Here is an 18,142-nt window from a genome sequence, read left to right as displayed (position 1 = left end):
ACTGCAGCGCCAATCAACGCCAGTCTCAAGTCGTGAGCCAGTGACTTGCCCACCCCACAATCAACAACACCAACAATCACCACCACCCCCTTGGACAGACCCTCTATTGAACCTCGCCGTGCACTGGTCCAAATCATTGGGATCCATCGTCTCCAATTGACCTTTCTCATCCATCAAACCTTCATTTCTCACATACACACATTAGCCGTCATCACCATGAGAGAAGTCATCAGTTTGAACAGTATGTCCAACACGCGTCTGCCCCTGTCTTGCACATCCCCATCCCCTGGTCTCCCTGTTGAACAAAAATGCCAACAACCTCATACTGACTGTCGACACTAGTTGGCCAGGCTGGCTGTCAGATTGCCAACTCCTGCTGGGAGGTATGCAGTATCCCGTCCTCACCTGACACCACTTTCTCTGACTCCAACCGCGCAGCTTTACTGTCTGGAACATGGCATTCAGGTACCCGCAGCCAAACCCCCACTGACAAGACGCACAACTAATTCTTTCTTAAGCCTGATGGATTCCTCACAGAAGAGCGCAAAGCCGCCGACCCTGACCAGGGATTCAGCACCTTTTTCTCCGAGACTGGTACGATGATGGCCGTTATCCAAAAGACAGACAGATAGACAGACAAATATGTGCTGACCGGGCTCCGCAGGCAATGGCAAATACGTCCCTCGCACCATCTACGCCGACTTGGAACCCAACGTCGTTGATGAAGTCCGCACTGGTACCTATCGTTCCTTGTTCCACCCGGAACAAATGATCACCGGAAAAGAGGATGCTTCCAACAACTATGCCCGCGGTCACTACACCGTTGGTAAGGAGCTCATCGATCAAGTCCTTGATAAGGTGCGTCGTGTGGCCGACAACTGCAGTGGTCTCCAGGGTTTCCTGGTTTTCCACTCGTTCGGTGGCGGCACTGGTTCCGGATTCGGGGCCTTGGTCATGGAGCGCCTCTCCGTCGACTACGGCAAAAAGTGCAAGCTCGAATTTGTCGTCTACCCGGCCCCTCAGAATGCCACCTCAGTTGTTGAGCCCTACAATTCGATCTTGACCACCCACACCACCTTGGAGCATTCTGACTGCAGTTTCATGGTCGACAATGAGGCCATCTATGACATCTGTCGCCGCAACCTAGGAATCGAACGACCCAACTACGAGAACCTGAACCGACTGATTGCTCAAGGTAGGCCAACACAGACCACGCGGATAAGGCAGAAGTTGCTAACGTGAATAAAGTCGTTTCATCCATTACTGCCTCGCTCCGATTCGATGGCTCGCTCAACGTCGACCTGGCAGAATTCCAGACCAATCTCGTCCCATACCCCCGAATCCATTTCCCCCTGGTCGCCTATGCTCCGATCATCTCAGCAGCAAAGTCGCAGCATGAAGCCAACTCAGTCCACGAGATCTCTATGGCCTGCTTTGAACCTAACAACCAGATGGTCAAGTGTGACCCTCGCAATGGCAAATATATGGCCACTTGCCTGCTGTACCGAGGTGATGTCGTGCCACACGATGTCCACGGCGCAGTTGCAACACTCAAGACCAAACGCACTATTCAATTCGTGGATTGGTGCCCTACCGGATTCAAGATTGGTATCTGCTACCAACCCCCTCAGATGGTGCCAAATGGAGACCTCTCCAAAGTCAACCGTGCCGTGTAAGTGACAACCATGACCAGAGTGTGAAGCCGAGCTAACATGAACAGGTGCATGCTCTCCAACACCACAGCAATTGCTGAAGCTTGGTCTGCTCTATCTCACAAGTTTGATCTCATGTACTCAAAGCGTGCCTTTGTCCACTGGTACGTGGGTGAAGGTATGGAAGAAGGAGAATTCTCAGAAGCACGTGAAGATCTTGCTGCGTTGGAGCGTGACTACGAGGAGGTGGCTAGCGATTCTCTCGAGGAAGGCGATGGCTCCGAGATTGAACACTGAGCACAAGTAGTGACTGTCGTCTGGCACAGTCTGTTGATCGGTTGTGATAGACGGCTCTCAGGGTTGGAAGAGCCATCGCAAGGTGCATCGGAGCCAGGATTGTTTATCGTGTAATTCATCAAATTGCTCAAGCGTACATTCTCTCGAGGAAGCAAAGTCTGCAGATGAGGCTCAAGCGAAAGGTCATTCAGTCATGCATAAGAGCCTCTAAAGCATTGCTCCAGTGAAGCCATTCCACCTGACAGTTGTAGTCAGGTGCCAAGACTTGGGCTAGCACCCACGGAGTAGGCGAGCTGGGGCACCTCCAGACTACTTAGCGCACAACGGCAAAGGCGGTAGTGGGCACCTGCATGGTTAGACTTCCCCAGCCAGGCCCCTCGTACTTCCTATACACTCTCCAAGAGCCTGCCGGAGAAGCCTAAGGAAGAAGAGCTTAGCGCCCCCCGACCACCCGTACCCAAGTCGGCCACCCACCGAGCTCCCTCCCTACATCATCCAACAGCTTCTGGACCTGTCTTCGAATCTCTTCTCCATCGGTTCATGGTTCGTCCGCATTCGTCATCGCAACCAACCAACTCGTACAACTCAATCCCTCTCGTTTCCACGTCCGCCTGCGATCTGAACTTTGTCATCTCGTGGTACCTGGAATCAATCTATTTGCCAGCCTCTTCTCACTCTTTTGGCTATTCCTCGTCTTAAGTCTAATTATCATCCTACCGACTTCCTTCCTCCACTCACCTTCCTTCCATCCCTCGGCGTCCGCGGTCGCGCCTTCCTCGTCCACTCTTTCCCTCCCACGCGAAAGGTGACTGCCGCCGTTGCTCTCCATGTCATTTTGACAACTGCGCTGCCTTCCATCCCTCAAATTCTACAACAGCTTCGTCTGCAACCAAACCCTCCGTAACCATGACGGAGACCATGGGCTCTTCAGGCTCGGGTATGTCATCACTCCCCCGTCGTTGCTCCTCACAACTCAAGCTAATCCGCCACTTCCCAGGCCATCCTAACCTGAACCTGAGCCCCGAGGAGAAGCGAGTCTATGGCCAACTACTGAAAGAGGCCGATCCGGACGGCTTTGGAGCAGTCTCGGGCGATGTTGCCGTCAAGTTCTTTGAACGTACAAAGCTACAACCGGACGTGCTTGGACAGGTCTGTCTTGCTCGCTCAGTCCGTCTCTACCATACCTTCTAACTCGTCTCCAGATTTGGCAGATTGCTGATGTCGAGAATCGAGGCTTTCTTACCCCAGCAGGCTTTGGAGTCGTTTTGCGACTCATTGGCCATGCACAAGCCGGTGGTACTCCAACGGCCGCTTTGGCAACACAACGTAACAACCACCATACATCTCCTATATCATCGCTGACTTGTAGTAGCCGCTCCCTTACCTCGATTCGACACCATCTCAGCTCCCACTCCAGCACAATCAACCCCCGTGTCATTACCTCCTCAAGCGACCGGTCCACCCGCGAGCCCTTCAGTACCTGGAGGCGCTCCCATCCGTGTCCCAGCCCTGACACCAGACAAGGTCGCAACTTATTCCTCTCTCTTCGAAAAGTCGGGTGCAGAGAATGGCTTCCTATCTGGCCTTCTCGCAAAACAAATCTTTGAACGAGCCGGTCTACCCAATGATGTTTTGGGTAAGATCTGGGCCCTCTCCGACACCCAAGGTCGGGGTGCCCTGGACATGACCGAGTTCGTCATAGCGATGCATCTTCTTGCCTCTCACAAGTCAGGCCAGCTCCGCGCTATACCCAACACTCTCCCCCCGGGCTTGTATGAAGCTGCCCAGCGACGAGTTCCTGTCCGAGCAGGCAGCGGCTCCCGCCCAGGATCTAGTGCCATCCCAAATATCCCTCCCCAATTCTCCGGAAGCTTTCATCAACGACCTCAGAGTCCTATTACCCGACAACCAATTGCGACTCCGCTGTCAAATCAGTCAACTGGAGAAGCCTGGCTCGTCTCCCCGGCCGACAAAGCTCGTTTCGATTCTATCTTTGCCACCGTCGATCGAAGTGGACGAGGCTTCATCACCGGCGACCAAGCTGTCGAATTTTTCGGCAATGCGAGACTGCCTGAGGAAGTTCTGGCACAAATCTGGGATCTTGCAGATATCAATTCCGAGGGACAGCTCAGCAAAGACGAATTTGCCGTTGCCATGTACCTTATTCGACAGCAAAGAGGCACCAGAGACGGTCGAGGAGTGCTTCCCAGCACATTGCCCCCGGCGCTGATCCCTCCCAGCATGCGGAAGCATACCATCCCTCCACCTCAACCGACTGCCCCCGCGTTTGAGAATGCGACCGTCACCAAGCCACGCTCAGCGGCTGATGACCTCTTTGGTCTGGACGCCTTTGGACCTCCTCCTACTGCTGCACCCCAGCAGGTTGCGCAATCCACTGGTGGCACTGATGCTGGCCCATTTGCGAACCCGCCATCCCTACCCACGACCATCTCCCCACAGACGACGTCGACTAATTTCAAGCCTTTCATCCCAACCAGTTCATTTGGCCAGAGCATCATTCCGCAGTCTACAGGCTCTCCTGCTCCAAACCAGACACGCTCACCTCCTCCTACTGACGACTTGCTCGGCGATGCTGACCCAGAAGTGAGCTCAAAACTGACAAGCGAAACCAGTGAGCTAGGAAACCTGTCGAATCAGGTCAGCACCCTCTCCAAACAGATGACTGAGCTGCACGGCACACGGAAGCGGACCAGCCAGGACTTGTCAAACACCTCCTCTCAGAAGCGAGCCTTTGAGGGCCGTCTAGCCCAGCTGCGAGCTTTGTATGAGAAAGAGGTCAAGGAGGTCAAGACATTACAAGAACAATTGTCGGCCTCCAAAAATGATACTACGCGGCTTCAGCAAGAAATTGCTATGGTTGAAAGCACTCGCCAAGACTTGGTAGCTCAACATCAACAAGTCCGCGCCGCATTGGAAGCCGATCAACGAGAGAATGCTTCATTGAAAGAGCGGATCCGACTCTCGAACCAGGAAAGTGAGCAGCTCAAACCGCAACTAGAGAAGTTGAAGTCGGACGCCAGACAACAAAAAGGACTAGTTGCCATCAATCGAAAACAATTGGCTACCAATGAGGCGGAGCGAGATCGCATCCGAGCGGAAATAGCAGCTGCTCACCAGCAGGTTGAGGACGCACTGAGAGAAGCCGAGGAGTCTGCGCGCGAGCTCGAGGACAGCAAAAGGGAGTTGGAAGAAGCGCAAAACGTTCCGGTCCCGACCGTCAAGGACCCGTCTCCGGTTGCAAGCCCGGCTCCATCCACAACCTCAAACCCTTTCTTCCGGCGGACAACAGAGACGTCATTCTCGCCCCCTATCGGAAGCCCAGAGCCTCGAGATAACCAGACCACCTTTGATAGTATCTTTGGCCCATCTTTTGCAGCTGGGGCTGGTGCAGCCCCTCCCGTGTCATTCTCAAGTCAGTCTTCCCCACCAGGTGAAGCGCCTGAGATCCCTTCGGTGCCTTCACCTTCTTCATCGACACCAACCGGAGTGGTGGAACCTCCTCCCCCACCTCAGTCAAAACAAATCACATCTGCTGCCCTTCCCTTCCGCCAGCCTTTAGGACGAGAGGATTCCATCAGCTCTTCGGTCAGGGTGGCACAGCCTGTGAGCAGACTGAGCCCTGCAGACACACCGCGTGCTCTAACTCCAACCACTGGGACATCTAGTCCCCACACTCAACGAGAATTTGGTGACGATCCTTTCTCGACAGCCGCAGCGCCAGACGAGGAGCAAGAATCTGTGAAACGAAGTCTTCCTCAAGCATCAACACCCAAAGAATCTGTCGAGAACGCTTTTGGCAACCCATCTGCTTCGTTGTCTGGCATCCCGGGAGCGTTTCCTGAGGGGTCACGATCTGAGACACCAGCAACTGCTGGCTCGACAGGTGCAATCGCGGCGGGCGCAGGACTTGCAACGGTTGCCGCCGCCGCCGGAGCTGCCGCTCTAGCAAGTAATGGCGACGTCAAAGCGGAGGGGAAGGGAAAAGATCCCGAATCGACTTTTGATGACGTCTTTGGTGGCCCAGCTCACCAACGCTCCGCATCCCAGCAAGCAGCTGATTTTGATTCAGCATTCGCTGGTTTCAACAAGCCCGCAGTTGCAAATGGCACAACTAGCGCCGCGAACAAAGAGTTCCCCGACATACAAGAATTTGGAGGTGACGACGACGAAAGCGACAGCGACTACAGTGACGAGCATATGAAGTTTGACGATGACTTCAACACCCGATCGCCTCCGAAAGATACGGCAGGAGTGTCGAAGGATGCTGGCAAGCAGCCTGAAGCCCCAGCTGCTGTAGCTGCCCTTCGACCTCCTCTGGACAGCACAGCCTCTGCCGCGAGTTCTTTACCGGGGATTGACCAACAGAAATCCCCCCCAACCTATGGCGAGGCTGTTCCAGAAGAGAATCCTTCTCATTTTCCACGAGAGTTCCAGGGTCTACTTCCCGAGAGAGAAGACCCTACCTCTCCTCATGACGGAGCCGAGGATGCTCTCGCTGGTACCACGTCGCCATCCTACGGTCCCGAGGCTCATGCGCGAAAACCATCGGAGTCCAGCGCTTCCGTGCCTCCTCCCACAAAAGCCGCACCTTTTGACTTTGATTCTGCCTTTGCTGAGGTAGGAGCGGCACCTGTGGCTGATGACGACGACGAGTCGGACGAAGACCTCTTTTCGCCGAAACAGAACACGGCAGACTTTGATCCCACGTTTGACTCTCCATCCCAGCCGCAAGCCGCGAATACAGTATACAGTTCCGTGACAAACGGCACGGCTGCTGCCTCTGGTACCACCCAACCCTCGGCATCACACGATTGGGATTCGCTTTTCGCACCCCTAGATTCTAAAGCGGACAATGTCGCCCCAACAGACGGACTTCCCAACGTCATCTCTCCTGGGCCTTCCTCCACATCAGGTCCAGCGCCCAATGTAGCCGTCTCTGCAGCAACGACTGGAGCTCCGAATACATCTCCACCAGCAGCGTCGCCACCTCCTGCAAACAACACGAAGCTGGATCGTCCACAGGCAGGCCGGGCTCTCAGCACTGGAACGGAACATGACGACCCGATTTTGAAGAGGTTGACAGCTATGGGTTGGACTCGAGAGGAAAGCCTCTCTGCATTGGAGAGGTTTGATTATAATATTGACAAGGTCAGTCTCGAAGTTCTGGGGAGTGTGAACGAAGCTAACATTGGCAACAGGCTGCCGACTATCTGACATTCAAGTCATAATATGTTTCATCAGATTGCACATTTGATCCCTGGACAAATCATTGTGAATGTCTGGAATGAATATTGCAAGGTGAAGGAGATTTAAGAGTGTGGAGGAGGGCTCATTGCCAGAGACCAAGATGGACACCACTGAAACCTCACATCTACGAATGCAAAGACCTCGATGGGGGCCAAAGTGCTTTTTGATTCCAGCATTTGAGCGAGACATGCTGCAAAAGCCCGCTTCTTGAAGCAATTGCGACGTTACATTTGAAGAGACTTGGTTAAACTGAAGCCAAAGCCGACAGTTTCCTATTCTTGACAATGGCTGTCATCCTTTCAAGTAATTGTTGAAGTTTATAAATATCTATTGGAGCTGATGCAGACCTTTCTGTGTCTTGTGGAATATATTGCTTTGCTCATAAGGTTGAAGTTGAATGTGGGTTCTCGAAGAGGGTATCGCCGACGCATTTCTTTTCTACTATCACTCTTTCAATCACATCCATCACTACCATTGTCGTTGTCGTTGTAATTTAAGTTGCCCGATTTGGTTCCCGGTCCGTCCTTGACATGGAAGGGCGAAGAGATGCATTGTCAGAGGAAATCAACATCACGTGACTCATATTGCTCTGGGATCTTCCAGTAAGATACGCTGAGGACTAATGACTAGGTACTATTAAAGTTATCATTGTATAATAATACTCTTCAAGCCAAGTCTAGCCATAGGACGTGAGGATCAAAGGGACCGACAAATAACATATGCATAAGGTCGTTAGTTAAGGACAGTACGAGTGTCCAATCCATGTCATGTCTCAAGTCTGTGTGTTTGACCGGAGCGGAAATCCACGGCGAGCGGCGGGATAACAGGCGGGCGGGCGGCGGGCGTGCGTCGGGGCCCTCAGGCGTCATGTCATGACCAAGCAAAAAAATAAAATTATGTGACTTTGTGACTCAAACTGACTGGTACGAAGCACGAAGCGGTTATCGTAACATCCATCCATTCTTCCACATCTAAGTACCTTATTAGTACTCCGTACTCGGCTCATCTTATCTTGTGTTGTGTTGTCTTGGGGACGGTGATATTGTCAGTTGATTACATTTCTGTTGCGTCTGGGGCTGGACTGGACTGGACTGGACTGGACTGGTTAGTCGTTGTTATCGCGGTCCATCGAAACACTTTCACATTTCACAGCAATCGCAATCGACGCAGCACCATTTTCCTGGGTCTTCTATCAATGCACAATGCCCAATCCCACCACCATCACCGTCGGCGTGCTCGCCTTGCAGGGAGCATTTCTCGAACATTTAAATCTCCTTAGACGAGCGGCGACACAATTACAGTCACAATCAGATTCAACATCACAAGATGAATTACACTTTGATTTAATTCAAGTTCGAAATGTGGCTCAATTATCAAAATGTGATGCTTTGATTATTCCCGGTGGCGAGAGCACGACCATGTCTTTGGTGGCTGCGCAATCTGGTTTATTGGAACCACTTAGAGAATTTGTCAAGTATGTCCCGTCGTTCTCCCTGTTGCTTTGCGACCAACCACTAACTAATTAAATCAAGAGTCCATCGAAAACCGACCTGGGGTACATGTGCAGGTCTCATTCTCCTTGCCGAGGCAGCAAACGCGACCAAAAAGGGAGGTCAGGAACTCATTGGTGGACTTGATGTGCGAGTCAATCGTAATCATTTTGGTCGACAGGTCGAGAGTTTCCAAGCAGACTTGGATCTTCCTTTCTTAAACGAGGCCGCGAATCAAACTAATGGTTCATCATCATCCCCGGCGCCATTTCAAGGCATCTTCATCCGAGCGCCGGTGGTGGAAAAAATCCTGCCAAATGTGGATGGAATCCAAAAGGACGAACAACAGGTCGCTGAGACGGTGGTGGCACCTTCAAAGTCGGCAAAGGATGACCGCGCCCGGTTGGCCATGAGTTCTACTGTCGAGATCATGGGCAAGTTGCCCGGTCGGGTCAGAAAGGCATCGACAGGCGGGGAGGAGGTCAGTGCTGGTGACGAGGTTGGTGATATCATCGCAGTCCAACAGGGAAATGTATTTGGCACCAGCTTCCACCCCGAATTGACCGCCGATGCGAGGATCCATGTCTGGTGGTTGAACCGAGTGGTCGAGTCGACTGATCGAATGGCTGTATGATGAGGGTTTGTTTTAGGATCCAGGTCGCGATGGCATTGTCCCCGTCAATAGCGTTGATGCAGCATACTCAGATAGATAGTGACTTCAGGCGTGATAGACATAGAAACACGTGCTTCCTATCGACCGGTCCCGTATTCCTCCTCTTCCTTTCTCCGTTCTGCATCAATGGCTCGACCATAACCACCGCGGCCAGGATCAAATTCATCTCGGTACTCGTCTCTGACCTGACCTCCGGATTTGCCTCGACCGTACTGTCTGCCTTCGACAAAGCCAGAGTCCAAATCGGTGCGAATGACACGTTCGTCGAGTTTCGTCCCGCCAATATACTTCATGCAGTCCAGGGCTTCTTGGTGGGTGTAATATTCGACAAAACAGAACCCACATGGAGTCTTTTGGAACCGATCTAGGCCCATGACAAGGCGTTTGATTTCACCGCACCTGCGCATGGTCAGTCATGTCAATGCGACACTGGATGTTGTAGAAAAGGTGGAGTAGACCTTACTTTGAGAACAGCTCATGAATCTGTTCTTCTGTTGTGTAGAATGACAGGTTGCCCACGTAAAGGGTAGTGGCATCTTTCAATGGGTCCTCCTCTTCTTTGTTCTCGGCGCCTGCACCATCATCTTGTCGCCCTTGATATCGACGCTGTTTCTAATGGAAGTCAGTGCTTGTCGCAGGAGCAAACCAAACGAGACCGAAGCCTTACTCTGGCTGTGAAGTATGAGCTAGGCTTGTCCAGCCGATCAACGGTGGTGAGGGACATGATGGCTAAAGAACCAGTTGAATAACCGTCAAAGACTCGATATAGTACCTAGGAGAGGTGCTAGGAGAGGTGGGCCAACGTGATCTCTTATGTGGTAGTAGACCAAGGTGTAATCTGTTGTGCGGAGGGTAGAAACATCAAGTCGATCAAGTGAGGATCGAGTAATATTGAGAGGCGCAGGTTGGAGTTGATAGAATTGGAGTTTGCGGGCAAGGCAAGCGCGTGTCTCCTCCCCTCCACTGCGCCTTCTCAAATATATTGGAAATCTGCACGCGCAATGCCCTAAACTCTGCCCTATAACATCCCGCGGAGTACAATTCCACCGCGCGAACGTCAAGTCACCTCATGAGCTGAGATGAGGATATCTTTAGATAGAACAAGCAACTCAAGACTCTGTCACTTTACTGGCTATTTCAGCTACAATTCTCGGCTTCAATGTCATCAAGATCTCAGCCTAAGCCTAGCCAGTCTCAAAATATGCCTGGCTACATACTATAGGCACATCTGATCCCGAGCGTTGAACTTAGCCGAGAATATTTATTGGCCAACGGAGCTGGAAACACTGGCACTGGTCTGGACATTGCAGAAGGTTCCCCAATGCATCGACGGGGATTTCCTGGTGATCGCCTTCCACTTGATCACGATAGCCATTTAATCTACAACTATCGTATTTGTCCCTTCCCGAGAACGTCAAAAGAGAGTTCTAAAGTTGTCCAGTACCTTAGCCATCTTAGCATCTCTACACACAAGACCTGCTCACTCGCATCTACCTGCTTCGAATCATCTTCGGGGTTACAACCGATAGCTGTCTGACTGTTAATCAAGAGGTTGGCTCAGGTCCTCAGTCTGCGATTTCCGCCCTTGCCTAAAGGCAACGTTGATGGCCGTTTTCAGCAGGCCAATCAAACATTTCAGAGAATTTGCGCAAAACGAGTCTGAGCCCCGAAACAGGCAATCTGGTCAGCTTATGATCGCGTCTTTTAGCGACGTTAGGAAACATCGGATGTAGTGACGCTTGGAAGCAATAAATGACTGTGAGCTTCCCGTTCCACGTTGACGCTTGGAAGCAATAATGACTGCGAGCTTTCCGTTTAACGTTCCGCCGCCGCCGCCGCCGCCGCCGACGTTGCTCAAAGCCCGCTTGATGGTAGGGACATCTTGGTCCATGACATGAATGCCCGTTATTAACAAGAAGTCTGCGACAAATTTCTACATACTTAGCTGTTAGAGTTTTCGCTTCCCGGGCTTCCGTCTTAGCATACTATTATCTAATATATATAGTCCCAGCATAGTGAGCCGGCATGTGTGAATTCTAGGTCGTTGAGAAGCACCAACCCAGACCGGAAACAATTGGCCAGCGTAAGGACGCCTCCTGAGTCAAGAACATTCTTAAGGACCTAGCCTCGGAAGATGCCCTCCGCGCCTAAGACTGCCGCAGAGTATTTGATCGACTTATAAGCCGATTGTGGAGCCATATTAGCGGGCGGCCACTTAAAATCTTTGGGCGGCAAATAGCAGACAATGATCTAGTGGCCCGGCGACGAGGAACTAATCTTTAATAAACCCGCTGAACTCTACGGACTTCTCATTCAAAGGACTGAAAATCATGGATCATGCCCCTAAATACAATGAATGGTGGGAGGAGCAGACGAGGAAGAATACAAGAGTCGAGGTAAAGATACTCTGGCCTTTGATAGTGAGGTGTCATGTGGTAGGCACGTGACGTGAGGGTCCTTCTACTCCTCCTCTCTCTCTCTCTTCTCTCTTGCAAACAACTCAACACCAACAAAGTCCTTTGGCTAGCTACGATAGCTACGATAGCTATCGTAGCTAGCCAAAACCTCAGTCATTGTGACTACTAGACACTCATTTCTCTCTTGTCTCTCTTGTCTCTCTTTTCTCTCTTTTCTCTCTTTTCTCTCTTTTCTCTCTTTTCTCTCTTTTCTCTCTTTTCTCTCTTTTCTCTCTTTTCTCTCTTTTCTCTCTTTTCTTGCTGTTCTAGCTCACCAAGACTGTCTACATGACACGTTGGTAGCAACAAACAGCAAGATCACTCGACCTCCCGTGGTGAGCCCTAGGACACCGTATTACACGAGTTCCTGATCTCACCCAACAATTCCTACAATCCGATCACCTCTACAGAACACGGCATTGAGCCTGTGACGTCGAGAAACCATCCTCCTCACACCTACACACCTTTGACCGCCACCTCAAAGGAACCTCCACCGGCCCTCGTGGGATAAGCTTCTGCGAGATCAGCCGTCAGGTGCGAAGACGTGACCTGACTCGAAAATTCAACCACACCAATTTTTTTTAAACCAGAACACAGTTTTCATGGCTACTTTAGCTACTCATTGAAGACACTGCGACATCAACTCCTTTTTTCTCCTCCTCAACAATGATGGACCATCTGGTAGCAACAAGGATGAGCTTCACTCCGCTGAGCCCTCAACCCGCATTGTACGAGTTCCTTTTTCTTTTGACTACGATCCACAAACACCACCACAGATCTCCATCATCCAGACATTAAGTCAGGAGATAGATCGAAGTCGCTTCCGCTGCTCCCCCTCCCTTCTCTTTCCTAGGCCCTAGTCTCACCTACTAGAGTCGATCTGACCCCTCGGAAGGACTGTTTTCCCCGAGAAGGGTCGCCGAGACCGACAAATCGAGCCGGCAAGTTAAAATTACACTTCTTCACACCTGTCGTATGCCTCATGTGTCTACTTGGAATCCGCTTTAAGCACACTGTAACCGACCGCAACTCTATCAACTATCCTGCATCGATTTGACAACATACACATCGATTTGCAAGTTTGCTCGTATCCGATAAACGAGATCCGGTGGACAACCCTTTGAGGCCCATTCGAGGCGGGACTGGAGCCCTGCTAATCAAACCAACAATTAACGACTTTTCTTCATCAACATCATTTCCAGATCAGCTGTGAACGCAAGTCTGGCAGAAAACTCTTCCCAGCTGCACGCGCAGAGCTGGGCAGAAAAAACTTTTCACCACTTCTCCTTTGGTGATATATCCTTTCTTCTCCATCAATCTTTCTTTCTTTCTTTTCCACCACCTCGCCCTTTTTCCTTTGTTGGCACCGTTCATCCCGCCAACCCTCATTTCAAAACCGCGATCGGCGTGCTGACGCCCTCCCTACCTCCCACGGTCTGACCACCTTATCCCGTCTGAGATCGTCGACATACTGTCATGGACGACGATACTCCAATCCCAATCATCGCGGCAGACACCGAAGCTCGTAAGGGCATCGAGGTCTTCGCTCCAGAGAAAAAGAACAGACTTCAGGGTGATGTGACAAACAGAGGTTACCTCAAAGCTTCGGCAACGAATCCTAAGCCCCGTGTTGCCAAGGGTGGAAAAGTCAAGATCTTCGGAAATGACAACGAGAAAACCAAGGAGGAAGTCGTCGATGAAGCAACGAACGCACTACAAGAGCGAGCAGAAGTGGAAGACAGTGATCTGAAACCGACCGAAGTGTTGAATCATGCGGATGTCAAGCGCATCTACTTCACTGATGGGTATACGGTGACTCCGAGGCCCGCGGATCTGTCTTATCGTTGTGCCATCAAGGACAAGAACGACGAATCTCTCTACAATGGGGGATATTGCAAGATCTTGTTCTCAGTCACGAATCACATCAGCTCGATTGACATTCTACTCGGACCGCGAGATGACCAACAACAAGATCACACTAAGTTCCGTTCAATTCTTCGCTTTCCGGTCAACGCAGTCGTGCGCATGCCAATCAGTGCTTGCCATGACCAAACTGAACATCGCACGCATCCAAGAGACAGATGCTACGATATTGTTCTCACATACAATTTGGACAATGTCGCATCCGAGCGAGTCTTCGTCCCTTCACCGCCGGAGCCGGTGGCTGCACTTGCGTATTACATGCGGAAAGAGGACACAGTCAAGCTACACATCTGTGGATCTGAATTCGCAATGGCAAATGTCGGAGCATTGGCAGAACGCTTCCAAGAGGAAGCTCAAAAGAACCCACTTGCCGAATGGATCTCTAACGGTTCGTCCATGTTTCTGAATGAGCGCGTCCAATTCCAACCCAAGGAAAAACGGCCCGTCATTAATGACTACCAAGCCAAGTTTTCGTTTTTCACATATGATGAATACGTCATCGTCAATGCAATCGGTCCCTTGGAGGAACAAGAGCAAGCAGCTAAGCGCGCCACTGACTGCGAGTCATACAGCTTCGACGCGTACTTTGCTGAAATCATTGGAGGAGCTGATCGGGTTTACCTCGTTCTCCTAACCATGCCAATCCACGAGAGCATCCGCTTGAACGCCGGAGACAAAGTCAAAGTTTTCTTGAAGAAAAATAAAAACAAAGGAAAAGCAAAACCTGGTGACGACGACGACGATGCATTCAACCTTTTTACTGCGATTGTCTCAGAACCCATCCCCGGCCTCCCAGGATGTTTCCTCCCACTGACAGTCTCTCGTCACTGGAACAAGGAAGCCAAGAAATTCGAAGGTCTTGATGGTCTTAAGGTCATCAAGATCGAGAACCAGGACAGTCTCATTGGTAACCTTTCAAAGATGAGAGATGTCGGCGCCACTGAGGTTGGTATTCGCATCCCACTTGATGACAACCAGCATAAACATCGTGTTAGGGGCCTGATGGAACTCGTCAAGCACAATCGCAAGGCCGGTGTGAATGCCGACGGTCTGAAGCATCTTTTAGTGGGCAACGACACCGCACAGATCGCCTATCACGACATTTACGCCGGTATTCTGGATATCATTCCCTACCCAGACCAAGTTATGCGTGATCTCAATGAGCAACAGAAGGCAGCAGCCGCCATTGCACGCGCAGCTCCGGCTGGTATGGTCAATGTACATGGACCCCCCGGAACCGGAAAAACTCATCTGTGTGGAGAGATGGGACGCCCCATTATCAAAGCAAACAAGATGAACTTCAAGATTTTGGCTACATCTGCATCCAACGCCTCCACTGATGCACTTGCAGTGCGATTCCAGGGAATCATTGAGAAAGAGGGCATTCTAGGACAATACAGCGTTCGAGTGCACTCCACCGCCGCCGAAGATAATATCGCTCGACAGAAAGCTCGCCTGGCTCGAGGTGCCCTAGAAGATGCGAAGCCAAAACTTGTACAAGACCTTAAGGACGACGTGATGGAGACTCTTGCATCATGTAAGTTCGCTATGGCAATTCGAAAGACATACAAGCATCAGCATACCTACTTTGCAGACTTGGTACCGGACCATCGGGTCACGGAAAAGTCAATGGGCCTCTCACTAGGTACTCGTATCATGCAGCTTATTGGAGAAATTCCTGTGCGTAAGGTCGGCGACCCGAAGCCTGAGCTAGACAAGTTTGCGGAGCTGAAGGAGCTGTACCTTCAGTTGATGAACAAGGAAGAACTGGATGAATCTGAGATGGAAAAGTTCAAACAATACCTCAAGGAAGCCAGAGAGCATGTCTTGCAAAACGCTATCGTCATCACTACTACACCATCCTTGAGCGTCACCCCAAACGTGTACGCCCCAATCCGTAATGATGTCAAGATGTTCATCATTGACGAAGCTTCGCGAATTCTGGAGGCAGATGCTATTGCGATGATGGGCATTTACTACGAGGCAGCAGGACGCGTGTTGATCGGCGACCCGTATCAGTTACAGCCACCGGTGATGCACGATCACACTTTCAGTAACCAGATGAAGCTGTCTATGCAAGCACGACTTATCGGTAACGGAACACCATCAGCTTTTCTAGATGAGCAATATCGGATGTCCCCTTTAATATCACTGCCACTGAACAAGGCAGGATACCAAAAAAGACTCAGGGACCATTATTCGGTGGACGTACCTCGTCAGCCTATACTCGAGAAAATTGAACAATTCAACAAGAAGGACTTCAACGTTGCGAAGTATTGCATGGCTTTCGATATCTGGGGTACCGAAACTATGACCGCTCCACGTACTCGTTCTCGTTACAATGTCGTATCTCAGTGTTTCAGCATGAACCTCGCCGCTCGGTACATCAAAGAGTTTCCTACCTTCACTGTGGCCATTATCTGTTTCTACAAGGCACAGAACACCCTCTATCTCGCTATCAAGGATGCAATGGCAGCTGCAGATGACTGTTTCAGTCGTCTACATGTTGTGAAAGCTGACTCCGTGCAAGGTTTAGAGTTCGATGTCTGTATCATTGACGCCATTATCGGCAAGACCGCGGGATTCCTCGATGACATGCATCGTTTGGTGGTGGCAATCAGTCGGGCAAAGTACAGTTCCAGCCTAGTGTTCGACAGGAACGCCGTCTACTTTTCCAGGTCCAATAACCTCAAGCGAGTCTGCACTGCGTATTTGGAACTTGGAGCGCTCGTCAAAGTCAAGGATGATGGTACCGCGCTGGCAGAGATGCGGGAATCGAAATTCTTCCACAGCAACATGACAAACTTCGAAGGAGAGGGCCTGGTTGAAGCAGTATCATATCAAGGTGACCAAGGTGATCAAGGTGAACAAGATCATGATGGTGATCAAGGTGAACAAGGACAACAACAGAAAGTCAAAAAGAAGTATGAGCCAGATTGGAAAGACCATACGACATGGTGAGAAACGAGACTGGGACAGCCTCATGTCTTTTCTCTTCTCTGCAAGCAACTCAACCAACACCAATTCCTGTGATTAGACAGACAACTCAGCTATTGTAGCTAGACAAATCCTAGTCATTGCGACTAACCCTCCTTTCTCTCCTTCCCCTGTTGTTTCAGAGTCTACACGTCAAGGTCGTCATCAACTTCATCACGAATGGGGTAAGCAGAGCGTGACCTCGAGGAGCGGCGCTTGTAGGGTCGAGATGTCGCATGTCCTGTCTGAGCGACATTGTCGTCGTCATCCCTGATCTCGATGACCTCTCTGTGCAACGATGTACCATCTACCTCTCCCAATCAACTTATCATGCTACCCGGCATGATTCGGCGGCGAGGCGCCATCACGGCGGTCGGATGATGTACTGACGCATACACAGGGATGGCGATTGAAGTTGAATTGATGTAGTAAAGGTTACAATGAGGTGATAGTGATGATGGTGGTTTTTGGTGAGTGCGGTTCGAGTTGTCATGAGCATCGAGCAATAGGAAAGAATGGCGCGACGCTCCCTCCATCAGCCATGACCCACCAAGAGCTGCTGTATCATTTTTACTCAGCCTGTCATTCTGGCTCCATATTTCAAGCTATCTGTATGATCATATATCCCGAAAAGCGTTTGGTGGCAAATGCCTTTATTATTTTTATTGAGCTATGGACGACTGTAAAATCAAATATGAGGGTGCAAACCAATTAATTGTTGCTAAACTCATTCTGTTGGTGGAAAGCTCTCGACCGTCGTCTCGATGTCCATCATCAAAAGCCCTCATTCATGTATGTTTTCGGTATGAACGTCGTCATGCTGCTGCTCCTCCTTCAATCTTTCTGATCTTCGGATCCTCTGGTTGCATGAGCTTATGGTGTCCAATACCAATTGTGTAAGAAAAGTCGGCTGATATTGGACGACATCATTCGGCATCTTGGTCGTCGTCGTTGTCCCTCTCCCATTCGAATAGAGAGCCGAGACTATACGACCCAAGTTGCTGAATGATATTCATCCCGGATGATTATGGTGCTTCTAGTCTCATGATATCCATAGCTGTTGTCATCTGTTCCGTGGTTGATGTAGCGGTCATTTCCGAGATCGACAAGGCGGCAGGGGTTGTAATTGTTTGATTTATGAGCTCTTGCTCCTCTGCGTGGACGGCCACATTAGTGTTGAGTGGTAAGAGCGTATCGATCTCGTACTCCATCGCTTCCGGGTCCTCTTCCTCCTCTGGGTGGACGCCCACATTAGTGTTGAGTGGTAAGAGCGTATCGATCTCGTACTCCATCGCTTCCGGGTCCTCTTGCTCCTCTGCGTGGACGACCGCATTAGTGTTGAGTGGTAATAGCGTATCGGCCTCGTCCTCGTCCTCTGTCACTTCCGGGTCCTCCTCCTCAGCGTCA

General features: G+C 50.8%; 5 protein-coding genes across 5 annotated transcripts; 4 read left to right on the top strand and 1 right to left on the bottom strand.

The window, feature by feature from the left end:
• Positions 1-75: 75 nt before the first annotated feature.
• On the top strand, positions 76-2,209 carry PV10_06406 (tubulin alpha chain). The gene is made up of 7 exons (XM_016371196.1): positions 76-241; positions 343-383; positions 439-465; positions 519-594; positions 665-1,195; positions 1,249-1,672; positions 1,721-2,209. Exons 1-7 carry the CDS (start codon positions 217-219, stop codon positions 1,947-1,949), a joined length of 1,353 nt encoding a protein of 450 aa, XP_016223489.1. The 5' UTR covers positions 76-216; the 3' UTR covers positions 1,950-2,209.
• A 282-nt stretch (positions 2,210-2,491) lies between these two features.
• Positions 2,492-7,666, top strand: PV10_06405 (uncharacterized protein). Its single transcript, XM_016371195.1, has 5 exons — positions 2,492-2,886; positions 2,947-3,098; positions 3,152-3,275; positions 3,322-7,118; positions 7,169-7,666. Exons 1-5 carry the CDS (start codon positions 2,856-2,858, stop codon positions 7,196-7,198), a joined length of 4,134 nt encoding a protein of 1,377 aa, XP_016223488.1. The 5' UTR covers positions 2,492-2,855; the 3' UTR covers positions 7,199-7,666.
• A 477-nt stretch (positions 7,667-8,143) lies between these two features.
• On the top strand, positions 8,144-9,460 carry PV10_06404 (pyridoxal 5'-phosphate synthase, glutaminase subunit Pdx2). The gene is made up of 2 exons (XM_016371194.1): positions 8,144-8,691; positions 8,750-9,460. Exons 1-2 carry the CDS (start codon positions 8,420-8,422, stop codon positions 9,339-9,341), a joined length of 864 nt encoding a protein of 287 aa, XP_016223487.1. The 5' UTR covers positions 8,144-8,419; the 3' UTR covers positions 9,342-9,460.
• Positions 8,583-10,313, bottom strand: PV10_06403 (uncharacterized protein). Its single transcript, XM_016371193.1, has 3 exons — positions 10,048-10,313; positions 9,844-9,992; positions 8,583-9,779 (listed from the first exon to the last, which is right to left on the bottom strand). Exons 1-3 carry the CDS (start codon positions 10,102-10,104, stop codon positions 9,458-9,460), a joined length of 528 nt encoding a protein of 175 aa, XP_016223486.1. The 5' UTR covers positions 10,105-10,313; the 3' UTR covers positions 8,583-9,457.
• Positions 10,314-12,072: 1,759 nt separating this feature from the next.
• On the top strand, positions 12,073-16,852 carry PV10_06402 (uncharacterized protein). The gene has a single exon (XM_016371192.1). The coding sequence runs from the start codon at positions 13,313-13,315 to the stop codon at positions 16,718-16,720; it is 3,408 nt and encodes a 1,135-aa protein (XP_016223485.1). The 5' UTR covers positions 12,073-13,312; the 3' UTR covers positions 16,721-16,852.
• The last annotated feature ends 1,290 nt before the right edge of the window (positions 16,853-18,142 follow it).

The sequence above is a fragment of the Exophiala mesophila genome (genome assembly GCF_000836275.1).
Source record: "Exophiala mesophila strain CBS 40295 unplaced genomic scaffold supercont1.4, whole genome shotgun sequence".
Classification (NCBI taxonomy): Eukaryota; Fungi; Ascomycota; class Eurotiomycetes; order Chaetothyriales; family Herpotrichiellaceae; genus Exophiala; species Exophiala mesophila.
This window is presented reverse-complemented; position numbering and strand designations above follow the sequence as displayed.